The sequence below is a fragment of the Salvelinus fontinalis genome, chromosome 42 (genome assembly GCF_029448725.1).
Source record: "Salvelinus fontinalis isolate EN_2023a chromosome 42, ASM2944872v1, whole genome shotgun sequence".
Lineage (NCBI taxonomy): Eukaryota > Metazoa > Chordata > Actinopteri > Salmoniformes > Salmonidae > Salvelinus > Salvelinus fontinalis.
In genome coordinates this window covers 12,776,177-12,797,556 of record NC_074706.1, presented here as the reverse complement: position 1 = coordinate 12,797,556, position 21,380 = coordinate 12,776,177, and the positions used below count along the sequence as shown (strand labels likewise).

General features: G+C 42.0%; 1 protein-coding gene across 1 annotated transcript in view; it reads right to left on the bottom strand.

Moving 5' to 3' along the window:
• LOC129841281 (FH2 domain-containing protein 1-like) overlaps positions 1–21,380 on the bottom strand; it is a 59,575-nt gene that overhangs the window by 7,998 nt on the left and 30,197 nt on the right. The window contains exons 3-9 of the mRNA XM_055909477.1: positions 18,037–18,098; positions 10,759–10,861; positions 10,200–10,285; positions 9,429–9,529; positions 6,682–6,752; positions 6,308–6,415; positions 2,558–2,628 (exon numbers count right to left, since the gene is read on the bottom strand). Coding sequence (XP_055765452.1) covers positions 2,558–2,628; positions 6,308–6,415; positions 6,682–6,752; positions 9,429–9,529; positions 10,200–10,285; positions 10,759–10,861; positions 18,037–18,098 — 602 coding nt within the window. The remainder of the gene's footprint in view (positions 1–2,557; positions 2,629–6,307; positions 6,416–6,681; positions 6,753–9,428; positions 9,530–10,199; positions 10,286–10,758; positions 10,862–18,036; positions 18,099–21,380) is intronic.

Here is a 21,380-nt window from a genome sequence, read left to right as displayed (position 1 = left end):
CTACTCCCAACGACATTGGGACCTCAAATTCATTTGAAATTCAACTCAAGGCGTTAGAAGGGATCTGTGATTTCATTCAATGCTGCTGTTATTCTAGCCAATTACCAACTTCTTCATTTGATTGCATTTAAACTATGAATATGTATTGTACCATATATTATTTTCTATGTCATTAAAGCTGCAGTCTGCGATTCATAAAACAACAAAGTGGGCACCTCGCCACTTGGTAAACAGCTGAGGTATGCGGCTGGAGAAATGTAACCAGACTTAAAGCTGCAGTCTTATTAAAGCAGCGGTCTGCAGTTCAGAAAAACTACAAACAGGTCACCCCGCCACCTGTTTAGGTAAACAGCTAAGGGATGTGGGTGGGGCTGCAGAAATGTTACCAGACTGCATCTTTAAGCACAGATCATCCTCCAGTAGTAGTCATATAAAAGGCAACATATACAGATAGGGCTAATGGAGGGAAATAATCGTGCTAATGCTCTCTAAGAGCAGTGGCTGAAGCAAGAACCTGTAGGCTACACATAGCATTCCAGTAACTGAGTTAGTGATATTGATTGTGAAAAGAGCCCAATAAAAGTCCTTATACAGTATAGGGCATTCATAGATAACGGGTGTGGAATTGACTGGGCGTCTTCTAGGTGAACTAGTTCTAAAACTCCTGTCAAAAGAAAGCAGTGCAGATGATGCGTTCTCTACGTCAGAGTGTTTTGGAAAAAAACTTACAAACTCTGAGGATTAAGTTGTATGTATTCACGTGCTTTGAAGTCATTGAAAATGCCAATTGGCTAACAGCTAACTAGGTATGTCAACCATGAACTACAGTTATTATGGTCACAAACAAATTAGTGTTCAAAAACAGTATAAATAAACCCAGCAAAAAAAGAAATGCCCCTTTTTCAGGACCCTGTCTTTCAAAGATAATTCGTAAAAATCCAAATAACTTCACAGATCTTCATTGTAAAGGGTTTAAACACTGTTTCCCATGCTTGTTCAATGAACCATAAACAATTAATGAACATGCACCTGTGGAACAGTCATTAAGCCACTAACAGCTTACAGACGGTAGGCAATTAAGGTCACAGTTATGAAAACTTAGGACACTAAAGAGACCTTTCTACTGACTCTGAAAAACACCAAAAGAAAGATGCCCAGTGTCCCTGCTCATCCGTGTGAATGGGCCTTAGGCATGCTGCAAGGAGGCATGAGGACTGCAGATGTGGCCAGGGCAATACATTGTAATGTCCGTACTGTGAGATGCCTAAGACAGCGCTACAGGGAGACGGACAGCTGATCGTCCTTGCAGTAGCAGACCACGTGTAACAACACCTGCACAGGATCGGTACCTCCGAACATCACACCTGTGGAACAGGTACAGGATGGCAACAACAACTGCCCGAGTTACACCAGGAGAGAGAGGGGTAGGACTGAGGGCTTGTAGGCTTGTTGTAAGGCAGTTCCTCACCAGACATCACCGGCAACAACGTCGCCTATGGGCATAAACCCACCATCACTGGACCTGACAGGACTGGCAAAAAGTGCTCTTAACTGACGAGTCACGGTTTTGTCTCACCAGAGGTGATAGTCGGATTTGCGTTTATCTTCGAAGGAATGAGCGTTACACTAAGGCCTGTACTCTGGAGTGGGATCGATTTGGAGGTGGAGGGTCCGTCATGGTCTGGGGTGGTGTGTCACAGCATCATCGGACTGAGCTTGGTGTCATTGCAGGCAATCTCAATGCTGTGCGTTACAGGGACGACATCCTCCTCCCTCATGTGGTACCCTTCCTGCAGGCTCATCCTGACATGACCCTCCAGCATGACAATGCCACCAGCCATACTGCTCGTTCTGTGCGAGATTTCCTGCAAGACAGGAACGTCAGTGTTCTGCCATGGCCAGCGAAGGGCCCGGATCTCAATCCCATTGAGCACGTCTGGGACCTGTTGGATCAGAGGGTGAGGGCTAGGGCCATTCCCCCCAAGAAATATCCGGGAACTTGCAGGTGTCTTGGTGGAAGAGTGGGGTAACATCTCACAGCAAGAATTGGCAAATCTGGTGCAGTCCATGAGGAGGAGATGCACTGCAGTACTTAATGCAGCCGGTGGACAAACCAGATACTGACTGTTACTTTTGATTTTGACCACCCCCCCCCCTTTGTTCAGGGACATTATATTCCATTTCTGTTAGTCACATGTCTGTGGAACTGGTTCAGTTTATGTCTCAGTTCTCAGTTGAACATGTTGTAATGTTCCTACAAATATTGACACATGTTAAGTTTGCTGAAAATAAACGCAGTTGACAGTGAGAGGACGTTTCTTTTTTTTGCTGAGTTGAGATTGATTTTGATAAATAATGTATTGTTGTTGCATTTAACTGCTGAAAATGCTGTCTTCTAAGTAATTTCCTGAATAGGTGACGTAGTAGTTGCGGCACATATTTGACACCTGAGTGTGCTACTTTACGGAAATTATGAGTCGGAGGAATGTTCAAACGGCTTTTTCCCAGTTTGCAAGTTTCCGACATCATGAAGACCGCATAATGAAGGACTATTTACCTGGAAGCGCTCTGGATGCCCTGAAGTTTCTCAGGGAACTTCAGCAGCTTCTCGTCCTTCTTCTGTGCCTCCTGAGTAGATAGAAAAGGAATTATAATTAGCCTTGTATAATGCTTTATTACGTGTTCTGTACACCCATATCCCACTTGTAATTTCCAATCTGAAAGCTTGAAAAAAGCTTGAAAATACATAAGGATGGTGGAACTCAACTCCTTAACATCTGCCATTCTGCAATATTCAACATTTCTCTCATTTAGTCTCTGTTTACTCAAACATCGATGTCATGGAATATTTACGGGTGACAACTTCTCTGCCGTCTAAAGGGCATCTGTGGAAAGCCTCTCCTTTTTCTGTGTCAAAAAAGACATATTCACACATTTCAAATTCTAATAACCTGATTCAAACAAACTACTGAATTCTGACCCACTGGGCACACCACGTCATTTAAACGTGGACATTTTGGTCAAATTTGGTTGACACGTTGATCAATGAGAAACCTTTATTCACCCACTCAAAAAGACAGCCAGAAGTTTGTTGAATTCCCAATGTGTCACTATGCTTTCAATCTTCTAAAAGCAAAACCAAATTCCAATGAAAAAACTATGTCTGATGTTTGGTTTAGTTGTCATCTAAATGTGTTATCACTGCACCTTCCATCATATAGAAGCACAACAAAGTTCAAATGGGAATACAATGTCAGATATTTTGTATCCATACACTGAGTACAACAAACTTTAGGAATACCTTCAATAAGGGATTTTATTTTTTTATTTTACCGTTATTTTACCAGGTAAGTTGACTGAGAACACGTTCTCATTTGCAGCAACGACCTGGGGAATAGTTACAGGGGAGAGGAGGGGGATGAATGCACCAATTGTAAACTGGGGATTATTAGGTGACCATGATGGTTTGAGGGCCAGATTGGGAATTTAGCCAGGACACCGGGGTTAACACCCCTACTCTTACGATAAGTGCCATGGGATCTTTAATGACCTCAGAGAGTCAGGACACCCGTTTAACGTCCCATCCGAAAGACGGCACCCTACACAGGGCAGTGGGATATCTTTTTTTTAGACCAGAGGAAAGAGTGCCTCCTACTGGCCCTCCAACACCACTTCCAGCAGCATCTGGTCTCCCATCCAGGGACTGACCAGGACCAACCCTGCTTAGCTTCAGAAGCAAGCCAGCAGTGGTATGCAGGGTGGTATGCTGCTGGATCAAAGCTTTCACCTCGATTCACCTGGTCAGTCTGTGACATTGAAAGGGCAGGTGTCCGTAATGCTTTATATACTCAGTGTACAACAACTTAATGTGTTCTCACTGTGCTTCATCGAATAGCAAAACCAATGTATAGCTGTGAGCAACAACAAACAGGGTTTACAGGATGACAGAAAGGACACGAGATCAGTTGTATAGCAAAGCAAGCACTATATCATGTGACTATATTCATTTATGTGCAATCAGTGAAAGCATTACCATGTTTCTCTTTCAATACCAAAAGTGAAGTTTTGTCTAGTGCTGTAGGTTGGTTACCTTTGAATGCAGCAGGTAATCATTCTTAAAGTCATTACTTAATGTATTGAGTTTATAAACCAATTCTGAGGTCAATCTGACTAATGATTTATGTTAAGATTTGTGTTTATTGGTATATTGTGGTCATCTTTGAATTCTGGGGCTCCCGAGTGGAGCAGCGGTCTAAGGCGCTCCATCTCAGTACAAGAGGTGTCACTACAGTCCCTGGTTTGATTCCAGGCTGTCCAGCCATGATTGGGAGTCCCATAGGGCGGTGCACAATTGACCCAGCGTCGTCCGGGGTAGGCCGTCATTGTAAATAAGAATTTGTTCTTAACTGACTTGCCAAGTTAAATAAAGGTTCATTTAAAAATGTGTCAATCTGTTTTTGTAAATGATTTAAATCTCAGTTGGTACACCCCACATTAGCATTCCAAAATACTTCAATACACTCTCGCAGCTGTAATACGCTGACTGCGCAAGCGGCAGGACCCAAATAAAATAGCCACTTTTCACTAAGTTCAGACTACATAACACAACTATGTGTGATTATACAGATATACTAATCACAATACATCACATTATTTAAACCTAAAACTCATTTGCATGAGACAAAGTCCGCCTGATGAATAGTTATTGCTATAGTATCCTATGGTGCCACTGGTGCCAATGACATCTATGGTGCTACCGATTCGTCTGGTGCAACCATCTAAGGTTGCAGTGACTTTATATTCATATAAGCTCTACATGACACATTTCATGGCCCCATGTCCATTGGTTCAGTTCTTATAGCCATGGTGTGATATGGTGCAATCTAGTGGTGTACCGTGGCCGATTTTGAATACAGCACCTTATAATTCTAAAATTCATTAGAGGCTAATTCATGGAGTTTATATCGAAAATCTTGAGTCAATCTGACTTAATAACGTGTTGCTGCATTCAAATATGGCTCCACTGTACCTGTAGGTGTACTATAGCAAATAGGATAATGCTAAAAATACTTTTAAAAAGAACATTTTTCATTTATTATATCGTTATATCTGACTTTTGTGTCTCGCCTGCCTGGTTGAAAAAAGATTTTCATGTATGCGGGGCGCTGTCCTCAGATAATCGCATGATCTGTTTTCGCCGTAAAGCCTTTTTGAAATCTGACACAGCGGCTAGATTAACAAGAAGTTAAGCTTTATTATGATGTATTACACTTATATTTTCGTAAATGTTTAATATTGACATTCCTGTAGTTTGAATTTGGCGCTCTGCAATTTCACTGGATGTTGTCAAATCGATCCCGCTAAAGGGATTGGCGCGTGAAGGGATCACTAAGAGATTAAAATCCTGGACGAGAGACCAAATGGATAGCTGTAGATAGAACAGCTCTCCAGTAGGATGTGCTGCCCAGCTTATAGTTTTTTTTCTGATAGTGGATATAACGTTGAAGATCTGATGTTGTTTCAAATGTACAAATTGAACAATGTTGAATTTGATAAAAGGTATTACTATGTTGAAAATCCTGTGGTTTAAATTTGACCCTCAAAACAACAGTTGATGACTTTTTGCAAATTCAATGTATTTTCCACCTAGATTCCATGTCTCAATACGTTGACAAATTACGTTGAAACAACATTGATTCAACCAGTTTGTGCCCGGTGGGTAGTGTCTGTACTATGGTCGAATGCCAAAAGGATCCACAGGTCAGCACACTGACTCATAGTCCCAAACGGTGACACTTCATTTTAAAGTGAGCATGACCAGCAGACGAAACCTGAAGATATTCCTGCACACTGCTTGCTTTACAAAGGGATTCCCCACTAATCTGACTCTCTGTGTCTCCTCCAATCTCCCCTACAGTGTGTATGTGTGTCTTCTCCTGTGTGTGTTGTGTGTGCATGTCTGTTTGTCTCCTCCATTGTGTGGCTGTCTCCTCCAGTGTGTCTGTCTCCTCCAGTGTGTCTGTCTCCTCCAGTGTGTGTGTGTGTGTGTGTGTGTGTTTTACAGGAGGCTGCTGAGGGGAGGACGGCTTATAATAACGGCTGGAATGGAGTGAATGGAAACACGGAAACCATGTATATCATGCTTGATGAGTTCGATACCGTTTCAATCATTCCGTTCCAGCCATTACTATGAGCTCGTCCTACCCAATTAAGGTGCCATCAATATCCTGTGGTGTGTGTGCAAGTCCGTGTGTTTCCCCCAGTGTCTCCTTCAGTGTCTCCTCCCATCTCTCTCTGTCAGACTCACCAATGCCACAAAATGCAGCAGGTTCATGCCAGGTTTGTTGGCCTTGGTGTCGGCCAGCGAGAGGAGCGATGACAGCTTGAAGCCCACGGCGTTGCCCGCGTAGCCACCCTGCGGGACAGGGAGGAGGATATACGAGCAGTGTCATAGTGGTGACATAAAAGCCATTATCCCACCTCAGCCATCGTCATATCAGACAGATAAGGAGTGAGTGAGAGATGGGGGGAAAGAACGAGACAGATGTCACAGGTTGATGGAGAGAGAGAGAGAGACCGACTGAGTGAGTGAGAGGGTGAGCGAGTGATTGAGGAGAGAGAGAAAGAGAGGAAGAAAGGGGTGGGGGGGGGGAGTGAGAGATAATGGCATTGTTGATTTACAGCGTTCATGATGTTTCCAGCCTGCAGGACCAGGTGGAGGATGGCGTGTAGTTCCTCACAAGTCATCAGCTCTACAGAGAGAGAGGAGAGAGGGGTCAATACAAACCCATAGCACACAGAGCATTCAGCAGCAACCTCCATCAGATTTGGGTTTCAAATACTTCAAAAATCGATTCAAATACTTTACCTGTGCCTAGTTGAGCTTGCCTGACTTAATAAACTAATAGAAAAGTTCCAAAACTGCAAACCCCGCCCATCTGGCACTCCAGGCAGACTCAAGCAAACGCTCAAAGTATTTGGAAATACTTTTCAAGTATTTCAACCCAGGTCTGCCCCCCATCAAACACCATCTCTGTTTGGAATTAACTTCCACCATACACTCCACTACAACTCAAGCTAGCTTTCAACGGAGGTATACAACTGTATAGAGATGATGTCATAGTTCTAGCATGACTGTAGGCCTATTGATATTTCAAATACTGTACAATACAGCTAGCTACTCATTGGGAGTAATGTCGGCCCACACCAAGAGTCTGGTTTCACTAGTAATCACAATCAGGAAGTAGCCTGTCTGTGACTTGACCTTTGTTTAAATAGCGAATGGACAACAGCATAACAAAATGCATCATATATGTACATGCACATCCTAGATCAAAAGCTATTCATGATGAGATGGAGTAAACACAAAAAAACACCCACAAAATAACCACGGCTCATACCAACTTTTCCAACGTTGCATCAATGTGCAGAGCTGTGGTCGAGTGGATAACACTCCCGACACGTGTCACGTGAGGCTCTGCACTGGAGATCAGGGCTCAATCCCTTCTACCTGTGTTGTAAAGGCCCAAATTCACTGAGAGGTGAAACTCTGTGTCAAGACGTTTTATGAATCATTCAAAAACCCTGCGTCATGCCCTAAAAGGCCTCACAATACAAATGTTACAGCAGCCTGCACTCTCAAGACATGGTTAGCTCACTAAATGTATCAGGGCAAATAATTAGCTAAATTGGTGCTGCTCTTTAGGCACTACCAAGCTCATTTGAATGCATTAGCTACAGTAGCTGCATACCAACAAATCATGCATATATAATCACTGCAATAAATGTCAACGACTTGCATATTTCAGAGCCCAAATTAGCAAAACAAGTTGCCTGGGGATCATATGATTGGTTTCAGACGCAGAGCTTAATGGGCACGCTACAGCATAATAACACTGACACACCGTGGCCATCCACTGGTTTCAACTGTTTGTCAGCACAGTCTGTTTTGTCCTTTGCAATCATTAACCATTAGCCAAATTAGGTTTACTGTCCCTACCCCTGAAAAAATCTCCAACGGCATTCATCCATGTCTCTATATATCTGTAAATACAGTATGTAGCTCAGTATCTTTCTATCTCTGTATCTCTGTATTTACATGTCTGTTCATTGCATGAACCCCCATTTATGTCATTAACCTGAAAACCTCCTCTGCATGAACCAGGGTTTGGGACCAACATTATTTTTCAGTCGATTAGTTCTGAACAGAACCATTATTTATTTTGTTCCGTTCCACTGTTCTGACCAGAAAAATAAAGTTCTGAAGCGGTATGAACCCCCCAAAAAGTACTGGTTTATATCATTTCTTTCTGTTCCTTTGTAAAACTCTGAAATATTTGTCTTTACATTTAGCTTGACATTGAAATTACTTCACCAATCAGTGCGGATAGAGAAACTTGCTGTGGAGCAGGTAAGCAATTTAATCTGTATAAGAAAGTCGTTAAAAGAGCAAATTGAATTTTGCCATAATAGCATGGTTTAATCATAATGAAAGACAAACACACACTGTGCTGCCAGTCACAGTGTAGGGAGCGAGATGCAACTGACATTTTGAGGGTGAGGAGAGAACGAGAGAGGATGGCGGAAGCTTGCCTTGAAGCGCTGGGCATCTTGTTATGTTATGCATTATCTGTATTAGGTCCACAGAATTATACCTACGGAGCGGCTTCTATGGAGGAACTTTGAATGTCTTTGCACTTCCGAGTCGGTTTAACGTTGGACCAGAGCAAACGTTAGCGAGAATTAAAAACGCGTCTTACCTTTTGTAGCTAATCAATCCAATGTGAAACATGATAACTATAGTATCCTTAACAAGCATTGAAAAAGTCTATCCATTCTTCTCTAATTAAACATCTCTCCCTAATTTTTGAATTACGCTTGTAATGTCGTCTGTAGGCTACAGTAACCTATGCTTCAGAGGGGAGGGGCATGTAGCCTACACATACACGCACACCCACTGGCAAAGATTTCCAGCTGTCAGGCAGACTCTGGAATACGTTTCTGAGTGACAGAATGAGGGCTTTGCATAGGCGCTTTGTTGCGATTTTTGTCGGACTGGAAGAAAATGCCCCGAACGTAAAATAATATTATTAACCGGTTCCCATGCTTTCAAAATAACAGTTCTGTTACGGAACAGTATAGATCACTTTTGTTTTTGGTTTGGGTTCTGTTCCTCAAATAATTTTGTTATTTTCCGGTTTTCTGTTCTGTTCCCTGAACCAGTTCCTTACCTGCATCTATCACTCATCTACTTTATAAATATGTCCGAATACAGCACCAGCTCATATAACACGCACGCACCCGCACATACACACTGGGTCCTTGTCACACCTCAGCGCCGTGACTCTGGGTCACCAGTCGACGATGGGCGGCAGCGCCAGTGGGTAGCGGTGGCCGCTGGCGGGGCAGTGGTGTGTCATCATCATTACCTTTTGTGGCCACGCGGATTACATCGATCTCATGGCTCATCACAGCGCAGGACTGAAAAAACTCCTCACGCAGGACCATGGCCTCGATGCGCAACTCAAACCTGGCAGGGGCGACAGAGAACAGGGGGTGTCAGATTCACTGGCACACGGAACAGAAAAGTGCAGTTTGCTATACAACTCCAGGCCCTCGATCTCGTGGGCCAAAGCACTGCTGGTTTTCATTCTCTTCTAATCTGGTCCTGATTTACACTTGGCCTTGATCAATTAACTACCAAGGAGAAAAACAGCAGTAGCTTAGCCCTTGAAGGGAAATAGAATGTACAGTACCATATACTGCACACCCTTTTATTTAATTGAAGTAAGTACTCAGTCAATTTCTCAAACCTGCATAGTTTATGCTATAGCATATAACCATGCATTTTCCTTTTGAGCAAATGAAATTGCAGAATGAACAGTTGTGGGTACTGGAAAATACTAGCAAGGTAGGTAGACTCATGGCTGATTTGATTGATAAGTGAATCAATATTTGATTGATTCATGCAGTAACAGGGATGGACTGAGTCCAGAAATGGTCTCTTTCATTTCTAACACGCCTGCCTAAGTTTTTCCTCGAGGCCCCCACACCGGCCCATTTATTTTGTTGAGGCCCTCTTTATTAGGCAACTAAGGATCGTTCTGCACCAAAAAAAGGCTGAAGATGGACCAGCATTTGTCCAAACTGCCCTATGGCCAATCCATTTCTGTGCTGTAATACCAATGAGTGCAGCTTACCGAGGCACCTGGATCATCAGGTACATGAAGGAGTCTGCCAGGGTCAGTTTGCTGGAGTCCCCTTTGAACGCCCTCAGTTTCTTTACCTGTGGAAGTGACAATAAACATGTGAACATGTTCCTATGTGGCTCAGTTGGTAAAGCATGGCGCTTGCAAAGTCTGGATGATGGGTCTCTCACTCACTCACTCACTCACTCACTCACTCACTCACTCACTCACTCACTCACACTCTCACTCACTCACTCACTCACTCACTCACTCACTCACTCACTCACTCACTCACACTCTCACTCACTCACTCACTCACTCACTCACTCTCACTCACTCTCACTCATTCACTCACTCTCACTCACTCACTCTCACTCACTCACTCTCACTCACTCACTCTCACTCTCACTCACTCTCACTCCCTCTCACTCACTCTCACTCACACACTTACTCACACACTCACTCACACACTCACTCACACACTCACTCACACACTCACTCACTCACTCACTCACTCACTCACTCACTCTCTCTCTCACACTCTCACACTCTCACACACACACACACACACCTCTTCAGACTCGGGCAGGAGTTTGAGCAGGTCTTTGAGGAGTTCAGCGCCGTACAGCTTGCCGTCTCCCTGGCGAATGTCCTCCACGATGGAGTGATTGGACCTGGATGAGATGGACACAGTGATAACCGCTATAGTGCATTACGATGCGGTTATAATGCATGGCAAGATTTGTTATAAGCATGTACAGTATTAAAATATCTTATGAACATCTCATAAGGATCCTGACTGAATAAAAGCCATTTTGAGTCAGTTGACAATTTGGTGCAGAGAGACTTAACACACTATAAGCCTTGTTCTAAGAGGCTCTTAACAAGTTATAAGCATTATACCCGTCGGTTAAAGAAACATAACATATTATACACCTTATAATAGGACATCCTAAAGGCTCATACAAAACAAGTTATAAAGCCTTATACCCATTGGCTTAAATGGTACCAAAACAGTCAGTTCAGTTCATTGGTAAACAGCACAGGCTCTCACTCTCTGTTTGCACGTAGCAGTAAATCCAGCCATTCATCACACAGGCACTCCGATGTGTGAGCCTGATGCCCAGGCCTGATATGGATTTATGAGCCATGGGACTGGAGAATCCATGAATTGAAAGGGGTTCGGGGAGATGCGGTGGGAGCCCGTGCAACTGCAACAACATGCCGCTAATTCAGTAAAAATGAAATATATGTGGAAATTTGAGTCATATCAAATCGGGAGAATCACTTCAAATATGATATTCTCATTAGAGGTCAACTGAAAGGAGGAGAATGTATGTTTCAAATGTCTAGTTAGCTTAGTTAGCATTATCAACCTGCCTCTTTTCTGCATTCAAGGTTCCCATCGACATGAATAACGAATAACATCCTGTAAGTAGCTAGAGTTACTGTTAGCAACATGCTAGCTGAGAACGGCTGGAGGCTATGCTAGCCACATGCAAAAAAAATTGGCGATATACTGTACTGCACTAGCGACTGTGTTACATAAACGAAAGTGTCCAAGTCCAGTGTGGACGAGGCAGTGTTAATAGGTGCTCCTGTGATAAGAGTCAAATGCTATGAAAATTACAGGGGGAGCCATGCAAAATGTCCTATGAGATCAGCCCTCTGATCACACTCAAGTTAAGTTAAGTTTACTCAAGTACACACTCAAGTTGTACAACTGATGTAAAATGCATTTGGCAAAACCGTTGTGATACAAGGGAGAGTTTCTCTGCACAATTGTGTAGACAAACTCTCCGTTAGTATCACAAAAATATCAGTTAAATCACACCCATTGTGTCAAATGTGTTGTACAAGCTGAGTGTATACAGCACATGCTCTGTGCTGGCATGCAAATCCCGAGCTACAACTCTCCTCTCTCCCAGTCTACCACTCCACAGTGAGTTAGCATTAGCCACTCCAGACTGCTTATGTAATACATACAGTAGGACATATTGCTAGCCAAAGCTACAGCCACCCTGTCAGGCTGTATCACCGCCTGGTACGGCAACCACCTGGTACGGTAGCACGCCTGGTATGGTAGCACGCGCTCCAGCAGGTATATCTCACTGGTCATCCCCAAAGCCAACACCTGCTTTGGCCACCTTTCCTTCCAGTTCTCTGCTGCCAATGACTGGAACAAATTGTAAAAATCGCTGAAGTTGGAGACTTATATCTCCCTCACTAACTTTAAACTTCAGCTATCTGAGCAGCTAACCGATCGCTGCAGCTGTATACAGCCCATCTGTAAATAGCCCATCCAATCTACCTACCTCATCCCCATATTGTTTTAATTTACTTTTTTGCTCTTTTGCACACCAGTATTTCTACTTACACATCATCATCTGCACATCTATCACTCCAGTGTTAATTTGCTAAATTGTAATTACTTCGCTACTATTGCCTATTTATTGCCTTACTTCCTCACGCCATTTGCACACACTGTATATAGACTTTTACTTTTATTGTGTTATTGACTGTGCGTTTGTTTATTCCATGTGTAACTCTGTGTTGTTGTTTGTGTCGCACTGCTTTGCTTTATCTTGGCCAGGTCGCAGTTGTAAATGAAAACTTGTTCTCAACTGGCCTACCTGGTTAAATAAAGGTGAAAAAAAAATAATTTTAAAAACTGCACCGCCCACAACCACAGGGCTCTTCATAGGGTGGTGCAGCCTGCACAACGCATCACCGGGGGCAAACTACCTGCCCTCCAGGACACCTACACCACCCGATGTCACAGGAAGACAAAAAGATCATCAAGGACAATAACCACCCGAGCCACTGCCTGTTCACCCCGCTATCATCCAGAAGACGAGGTCAGTACAGGTGCATCAAAGCTGGGACCGAGAGATTGAAGAACAGCTTCTATCTCAAGGCCATCAGATTGTTAAACAGCCACCACAAGCACAGAGAGGCGGCTGCCTACCTACAGACCTGATATCATTGGCCACTTTAATAAACGGAACACTAGTCACTTTAATAATGGCATTTTAAGAATGTTTACATATCTCACATTACTCACCTCATATGTATATACTGTATCCTTCACTATCTATTCTTTACTATCTATTGCATCTTAGCCGCTCTGTCACTGCTCATCCATATATTGTATACTTATATATTCTTATCCCATTCCTTTACTAGATTGTGTGTATTAGGTTTTGTTGTGGAATTTGTTAGATATTAGGTATTGTTGTGGAATTTGTTAGATATGACCGGTTAGATACTGCTGCACTGTCGGATCTAGAAGCATAAGCATTTCACTACACTCGCAATAACATCTGCTAACCATGTGTATGTGACCAATAACATTTGATTGGTGATTTGATTTGAACAATGTGGACCTTTTCTCCAGGATTATCAACCCAGATCATCTGAGGGTCAGTTTTGTGATATTACTAAAACCCTCTCTATTTTGTGTGTGTGTGTGTGCGCGGCTGCATGTGTGTATGTGTCCGTGTGTATATGTGAGTGTGTATTGTATGCCGTGCATTGCTCTTTCTGCGCAGATATCTTCAGTGCCAATACTAATATTCCTCTGTAAATGCAGGAATTAGTCCAAAGAAATTCTCTATTTTTTTTTACATAAAACAACTTTGCAGGGGCCTTTGAAGGACATGCACAGACAGCGATGAGGTAAGACTAGACTGTACTACTTCTGCAGGCCATCATGTTCCCATGCCATACTTATTAACTGTGTGTCTGGGCTGAGGAGAGCACTGCCAGTGACACACACACTGAATAATACAGTATATGCCCAGTCAGGCTTGGTAGAGAAATACTTTGATTATAAAACCAATTCTAGAGGATTTTCATTAAAACGACTACTGTATAAAGCATGGAGATTTTAGGGTGAGGGACTTAGACATTTGCACTATAATGGTGACTACCGGTGCCCACGAACTGTTAGGGCCTACATAAAGCTGTCCCAACAGCGGAGCTTTCCTTTCAGCACCATGGAGTGAATCCTTCCCACTGCTACACCTGGCTTTCGTCCGGCAGCGAAACACTTCGTTCAGCCTCATTTACTTCCTTTTTAAAACCATAGCTGATATGGCTGACTTACTTAATGAATAACATACATAAAACAGGACAGGAACAGCGTCTGGACAGGGTAACGACATCAATGCAGACACAGGGAACAAACAGAGGAAACAGACAGATAAAGGGGAGGCAATCAAATAATGATAGCATTCAGGTGGGTCCAATGAGGCGCAGGTGCGCGTAACGAAGGGGACAGGTGTGCGTAAAGATAGGCAGTCTGGCACCCTCAAGAGGGCGTGACAACAACATACACTTAGTATTTACTTTCTTAGCTACAGTCTACATATCTCCCTGGCATATTACATCATTTATGCAGCAGCATACAAGACATTTTTGGACTCACCTTGTTGTGCTGTGCACACTTTGAACAGGAAGGTGGCAGTCCTTTGTGGGCAAATTTTGTCATCAAACTTTGCCATCAAAGTCTGGCATTCTCTGGATTTATGGTGCTTTCAAGACAACTGGGAACTCGAAGAAAAAAAGATGAATCATGATGACGTCAGTGATCTTCAGGTGATTGCTCTTTCTAGAGGGCAGAGTTCTGAATGTACAATTCCAAGTTGGATGAAAGTTCAAAACGTATTTTCCCAGTCGTAGCTCGTTTTCCTAAGTTCCCAGTTGCCTGGAACTCACTAAATTCTGATTTTGCAGTTCCGAGTTAAGTTGTTTTGAGCGCGGCACAAACCATGCTTCATTGACATGCTTGGCCAATGTTGAATGTATATCATTTTAAACTAGGAAAAGAGACCATTATTCTTAGACTTGGGACCACACAGCCACTCCACTGAATAGCAGGCAAATGATTGCTTTGCAAGGCTTACAGTTAGCCATACTAATTCCTTTCAAACCCCTCATTGTTGAATTTGCAATTTCCAACTTGTTTAATGTTTATGTCCAATGAGCACCGATATGCTCTGCCCCACCTGCCCTGAATGACGGGTCACCACTGTCCCTATGTTAGTTTCCAAAAGTCTTAGTCGAGTATCATTACGATACCGCTACGTCCTTCGCAGTCAGCCCGGTTATGACGAAGTCGACTACAGAATCGGAAACCTTTATCAACTGTTTTTTCTTGGCATTTAGGGAAATTGTAGCCTGTTGACACTGTTTCTGCATCCAACCATACAGCAGTGGCACCTTGCCAAATAAGACAACGACAAGCATAAAAAGATTGGCAACAAGCTCAAATTTCCCCAAAAAGGATTTCAATAGCATTTTGATTTAAATATCTATACTGTCATGGCAGGTTGTACTACAATAAAGTATCTTCCTACATAGAGTAATAGGTTTGATAATATTGCGTAAGTGATCTGAGTTTGGATTCATTCAGAATGGTCTTGATCTGCTTTAGTCACTGAAATGCTGCATCAGTGAGGTAGTCACCTTGGGAGTTGGGACCATTTAGCATTCGAGCTACATTGTTTCGCAATGGAAAAGTCAGCTACATAAAATAAGGGCTAAAGCTGGGTCTGATTACACTGGGGACCAGTGGGAAGAGAGCTGGACTGTCCACTAAACACTAGGTTGCTATGGAGATAGGTACAGAGAAACAGATTAATGACGCAAATATGCACACACACTCACTTGCACAGAGATATACACAAAAACACCTGCACAAACACGCATGCAGATACAAACACAGGACACGTGTTTGGTACACACAATATAAAGGTCACTTATACAGTGCCTTGCGAAAGTATTCACCCCCCTTGGCATTTTTCCTAATGTTTTTTTTTTACAACCTAGAATTAAAATGGATTTTGGGGGGGGGGGGGGGGTTGTATCATTTTATTTACACAACATGCATACCACTTTGAAGATGCAAAATATTTTTTATTGTGAGACAAACAAGAAATAACACAAAAAAAACAGAACTTGAGTGTGCATAACTATTCATCCCCCCAAAGTCAATACTTTGTAGAGCCACCTTTTGCAGCAATTACAGCTGCAAGTCTCTTGGGGTATGTCTCTATAAGCTTGGCACATCTAGCCACTGGGATTTTTGCCCATTCTTCAAGGCAAAACTGCTCCAACTCCTTCAAGAAGGATGGGTTCCACTGGTGTACAGCAATCTTTAAGTCATACCACAGAGTCTCAATTGGATTGAGGTCTGGGCTTTGACTAGCCCATTCCAAGACATTTACATGATTTCCCTTAAACCACTCGAGTGTTGCTTTAGCAGTATGCTTCGGGTCATTGTCCTGCTGGAAGTTGAACCTCCGTCCCAGTCTCAAATCTCTGGAAGACTGAAACAGGTTTCCCTCAAGAATTTCCCTGTATTTAGCGCTATCCATCATTCCTTCAATTCTGACCAGTTTCACAGTCCCTGCCGATGAAAAACATCTCCACAGCATGATGCTGCCACCACCATGCTTCACTGTTGGGATGGTATTCTTGGGGTGATGAGAGGTGTTGGGTTTGCGCTAGACATAGCGTTTTCCTTGATGGCCCCAAAAAATATTTTAGTCTCAACTGACCAGAGTACCTTCTTCCATATGTTTGGGGAGTCTCCCACACGTCTTTTGGCGAACACCAAACATGTTTGCTTATTGTTTTCTTTAAGCAATGGCTATTTTTCTGTCCACTCTTCTGTAAAGCCCAGCTCTGTGGAGTGTACGGCTTAACGTGGTCCTATGGACAGATACTGCAATCTCCGCTGTGGAGCTTTGCAGCTCCTCCAGGGTTATCTTTGGTCACTGTTGCCTCTCTGATTAATGCCCTCCTTGCCTGGTCCGTGAGTTTTGGTGGGTGGCCCTCTCTTGGCAGGTTTGTTGTGGTGCCATATTCTTTCCATTTTTTAAATAATGGATTTAATGGTTCTCCGTGGGATGTTCAAAGTTTCGTTTTTTTTGTTATAGTCCAACCCTGATCTGTACTTCTCCACAACTTTGTCCCTGACCTGTTTGGAGAGCTCCTTGGTTTTCATGGTGCCGCTTGCTTGGTGGTGCCCCTTTTTTTCATTTCACTTCACCAATTTGGACTATTTTGTGTATGTCCATTACATGAAATCCAAATATAAATCCATTTAAATTATAGGTTGTAATGCAACAAAATAGGAAAAACGCCAAGGGGGATGAATACTTTTGCAAGGCACTGTATGTCATGCTGTGAACAACAAATGCAACAGGCACAGACAGTACAAACTAGTTGTACTGTAATTTTCCTCGCCCCTCTATTGAAATACCCTAACCCAGTAGTTGTCAATCCTGGACCTGGGGACACAAAGGGGTGCAAATTTATTTTTTTGCCTCAGCAAAATCAACTCACAATCAAGCTTTGGTGATTTGAATCAGGTGTGTTGTGCTGTGGTAAAAAAATAAATTAAATGTGCACCCCTTTGGGTCCTCAGGACCAGGATTGAGAACCACTACCCTAGCAGATTGACAACTCTGCAGGGGCAGCAGGTAGCCTAGCAGTTAGAGCAATAGGCCAGCAATCAAAAAGTCGCTGGTTTGAATCCCCAAGCCGACTAGGTGAAAAATCTGCTGATGTGCCTTGAGCAAGGCACTTAACCCAAATTACTCAGGTAAATTGCTCTGGATAAGAGCCTCTGCTAAATGAATAAAATGTAAATACAGCAAACATCATAATTACGACACGTACACACACGTGACCTTATGCCAGACTAAGGAGGCCACCACTTAAAACAAGTTACGGTGTCGTGTTTCACCAAAGGCGTCTCGTTTCTCTCCCTCAGGCCAATCAGTGGAATTGTATCCCTGCTTTATGTAAGCTAATCTAACAGAACCGGAGGAAGACTTACCTCTTGAACTGCCTGAGGAAAATGCCCACGTTCATGCCCCGCTTGGAGTCCAGAATGCTGATCTGAGAACAGTAGAAAGAGAAGAACACGATTCAGTACAGGAGGATCATGTGGGAATGATTGTGATGCTAGATTAGGGTTGCAAAGCTACCGGTAATTTATCAAAGTTTCAGGGATCAATAATGTTGGTAAATAACAGGTGACATTCTACAATTAGTACACAAAACATTAAGAACACATGCTCTTTCCATTACATAGACTGACCAGGTGAATCCAGGTGAACGTTATGATCCCTTATTGATGTCACTTGTTAAATCAGTGTAGATGAGGAGGAGGAGGAGAAAAGTTATTGAAAGATTTTTAAGCCTTGAGACAATTGAGACATGGATTGTGTATGTGTGCCATTCAGAGGGTGAATGGGCAAGACACAAAACGTAAGTAACTTTGAACGGTGGATGGTAGTAATTTACGCTTGTATTTATGTATTGTATTAATGTTTTATATCTGCGTCCATATTGTCCACGAGTTTCAAGTGGATAGACCATATGGATCAAGAGCAAGTTGCCTCGTTAATGAAAAAAATAACAACTAATCAACAATGATATTATTTTCAATTAACTCTGCAACTCTTCCAGACCTGGGATAACTATATGTTTAACTATAGTTAAAACTATAGGGGGTGAAGATTCAAAAAAGTACTACTTTTTAAAACTATTTTAATACAGATCTGAGAAAGCAACTACTTTTTTTTTTCTTTTTTTCTTTTTTTTTAACAGATCTCAGGAAGTGACTACTTTTCCGAAACTATTGGATTGGCTGCCTTGTATCTGGATTGTATCTGGAACTGCATGTTGAAGATAAAAAATAGAATGAATAGAACACAATTTCCTATACTATTACAATTTATCTGACAGTCATATTTGATCTACACAATAGATGTATATCTGAGCATTCTGTAAATGTCCGTTCCCCTGAATGTCCATTGCCTCAGGTGTACATAATCAAGTCAAACAAAAACCAATTATATTTTTGTACAGATAAGTATGACTCTTTGGAAACTATTTTTCCATCTGAGGGGAAGTGTTCTTGTTTCAAACATACTATTCCTGGGTTCTCCAATTACATTCAGCCGTGGGACGATTATTCCTTGAGCGGATGGTCGTGAGACCGGAACATAACTATAAATCATTTGTGCACTGCACATTTTGACTGCACGAATCCCAAACTGATATACAGTTGAAGTGGGAAGTTTACATACACCTTAGACAAATACATTTAAACTCAGTTTTTCACAATTCCTGACATTTAATCCTAGTAAAAATTCTCATTCCTCCTGACAGAGCTGGTGTAACTGAGTCAGGTTTGTAAGATTACTTGCTCGCACATGCTTTTTAAGATCTGCCCACAAATTTTCGATAGGATTGAGGTCAGGGCTTTGTGATGGCCACTCCAATACCTTGACCTTGTTGTCCTTGAGCTATTTTGCCACAAATTTGGAAGTATGCTTGGGGTCATTGTCCATTTGGAAGACCCATTTGCGACCAATCTTTAACTTCCTGACGGATGTCTTGAGATGTTGTTTCAATATATCCACATAATTTCCTTCCTCATGATGCCATCTATTTTGTAGAGTGCACAGGCTGCCGTTACAGTTTCCTTTCGACATCAAATAGCCATATTTCGTTACTGTTAGCATTCTCAGTAACACTTGACATTAAACTGTTCTTGTACCTGTGTAATAAAACTGTAATTACTTTTGGAGAAACATTTTATTAGCATGTTACTTAATACTTTGTTAATTGCATTTTAATCGCATAGCAACGGGGTGAGCGTTTTCGGGTTCTTCATCAAATATGACAGCCTTCAAATAAATATATATTTTTCAAATATTATTTGTTTTTCTGAGGCCTGTATTTGAATATCAAAGAAAACAGTTGCCTTTTAGTTGAAACTCTATAAGAGCTACATTCGACTACCTCAAATATTTGAAAAGGAGAGATGGAGACCCGCACACTGTCAAAAGTGGACAAATCCAAAACGGAGGTTTAAATGCAAAAATAGAGATGATTTATTGGGACATCATGATGCTCAAAAAGTGCATTGGGAAGAAAAGTGCATAAATTAAAGGTGAAAAAACAAATACATTTTCTTTTTATCAAGCCATCATCACTATTTACACTAGCATACGGCAGAGGGATTGTGTTAAAAGCAAAATAGGGCATACTTCCTTTTGGAATTTATTTTGTATTTACATTTATGTTATTTAACTAGGCAAGTCAGTTAAGAACAAATTCTTATTTACAATGACGGCCTACACCGGCCAAACCCAGATGACGCTGGGCCAATTGTGCACCGCCCTATGGGACTCCCAATCACGGCCGGTTGTGCAACATTGAGGTTTGGTTAATAACTGGTGCCACAGATGGTGACATAGATGCCAGCCAGAAGAATTCCGATCCAAGTTTTATTATTGTACACCTGCCCAGGGTCTGGTGATGAAAATTTGCTGTACAATGCTGCCACAATCAGCTCGTACAATGCATTAGATTGCAGTCTCAGAGATTTATGTTTTAGTTGTACATGGTCCCTGACAAAGGAACTGCATAAAACAATAAAATATGTCATAAAAATACCTATGACTTACAGTTATTGCGTTAATGCTAGTTAGCATTGGCTTGTGAAACGACCTTTAACTTCCTTCATAATGGACGCTGAGACATAAAAACGGTATCCACGAGTTCTGGGGAAGTACATGTATATAATGGGCTTCATTACATGTATATAATGGGCTTCAATCGCAAAGTATCCCTTTAAGGTGTAGCACCACAAATTCTGGCATTTGTGATGCTATTGTTTCTGTATCCACAGTGACTTCCGAAAGCATTCATACCCCTTGACTTATTCCACATTTTGTTGTGTTACAGCTTGAATCCAACATTTATGAAAAATTAAAAAAATTATCTCTCACCCATCTACACACAATACCCCATAATGAAGAAGTGAAAACATGTTTTAAATTTTTTTTGGCAAATGGATTGAAAATTAAATACATAAATATCTAATTTACGTAAGTATTCACACCACTGTGTCAATACTTTGTAGAAGCACCTTTGGCAGCAATTACAGCTGTGAATCTTTGTAGTGAATCTTTCTAGGTTGGTCACTAAGAGCTTTCCACACCTGGATTTTGCAACATTTGCCCATTATTCTTTTCAAAATTCTTCAAGCTCTGTCAAATTGGTTGTTGATCATTGCTAGACAACCGTTTTAAGTCAAAACTCAGGAACATGCACTGTCTTCTTGGTAAGCAACTCCAGTGTAGATTTGGTCTTGTGTTTTAGGTT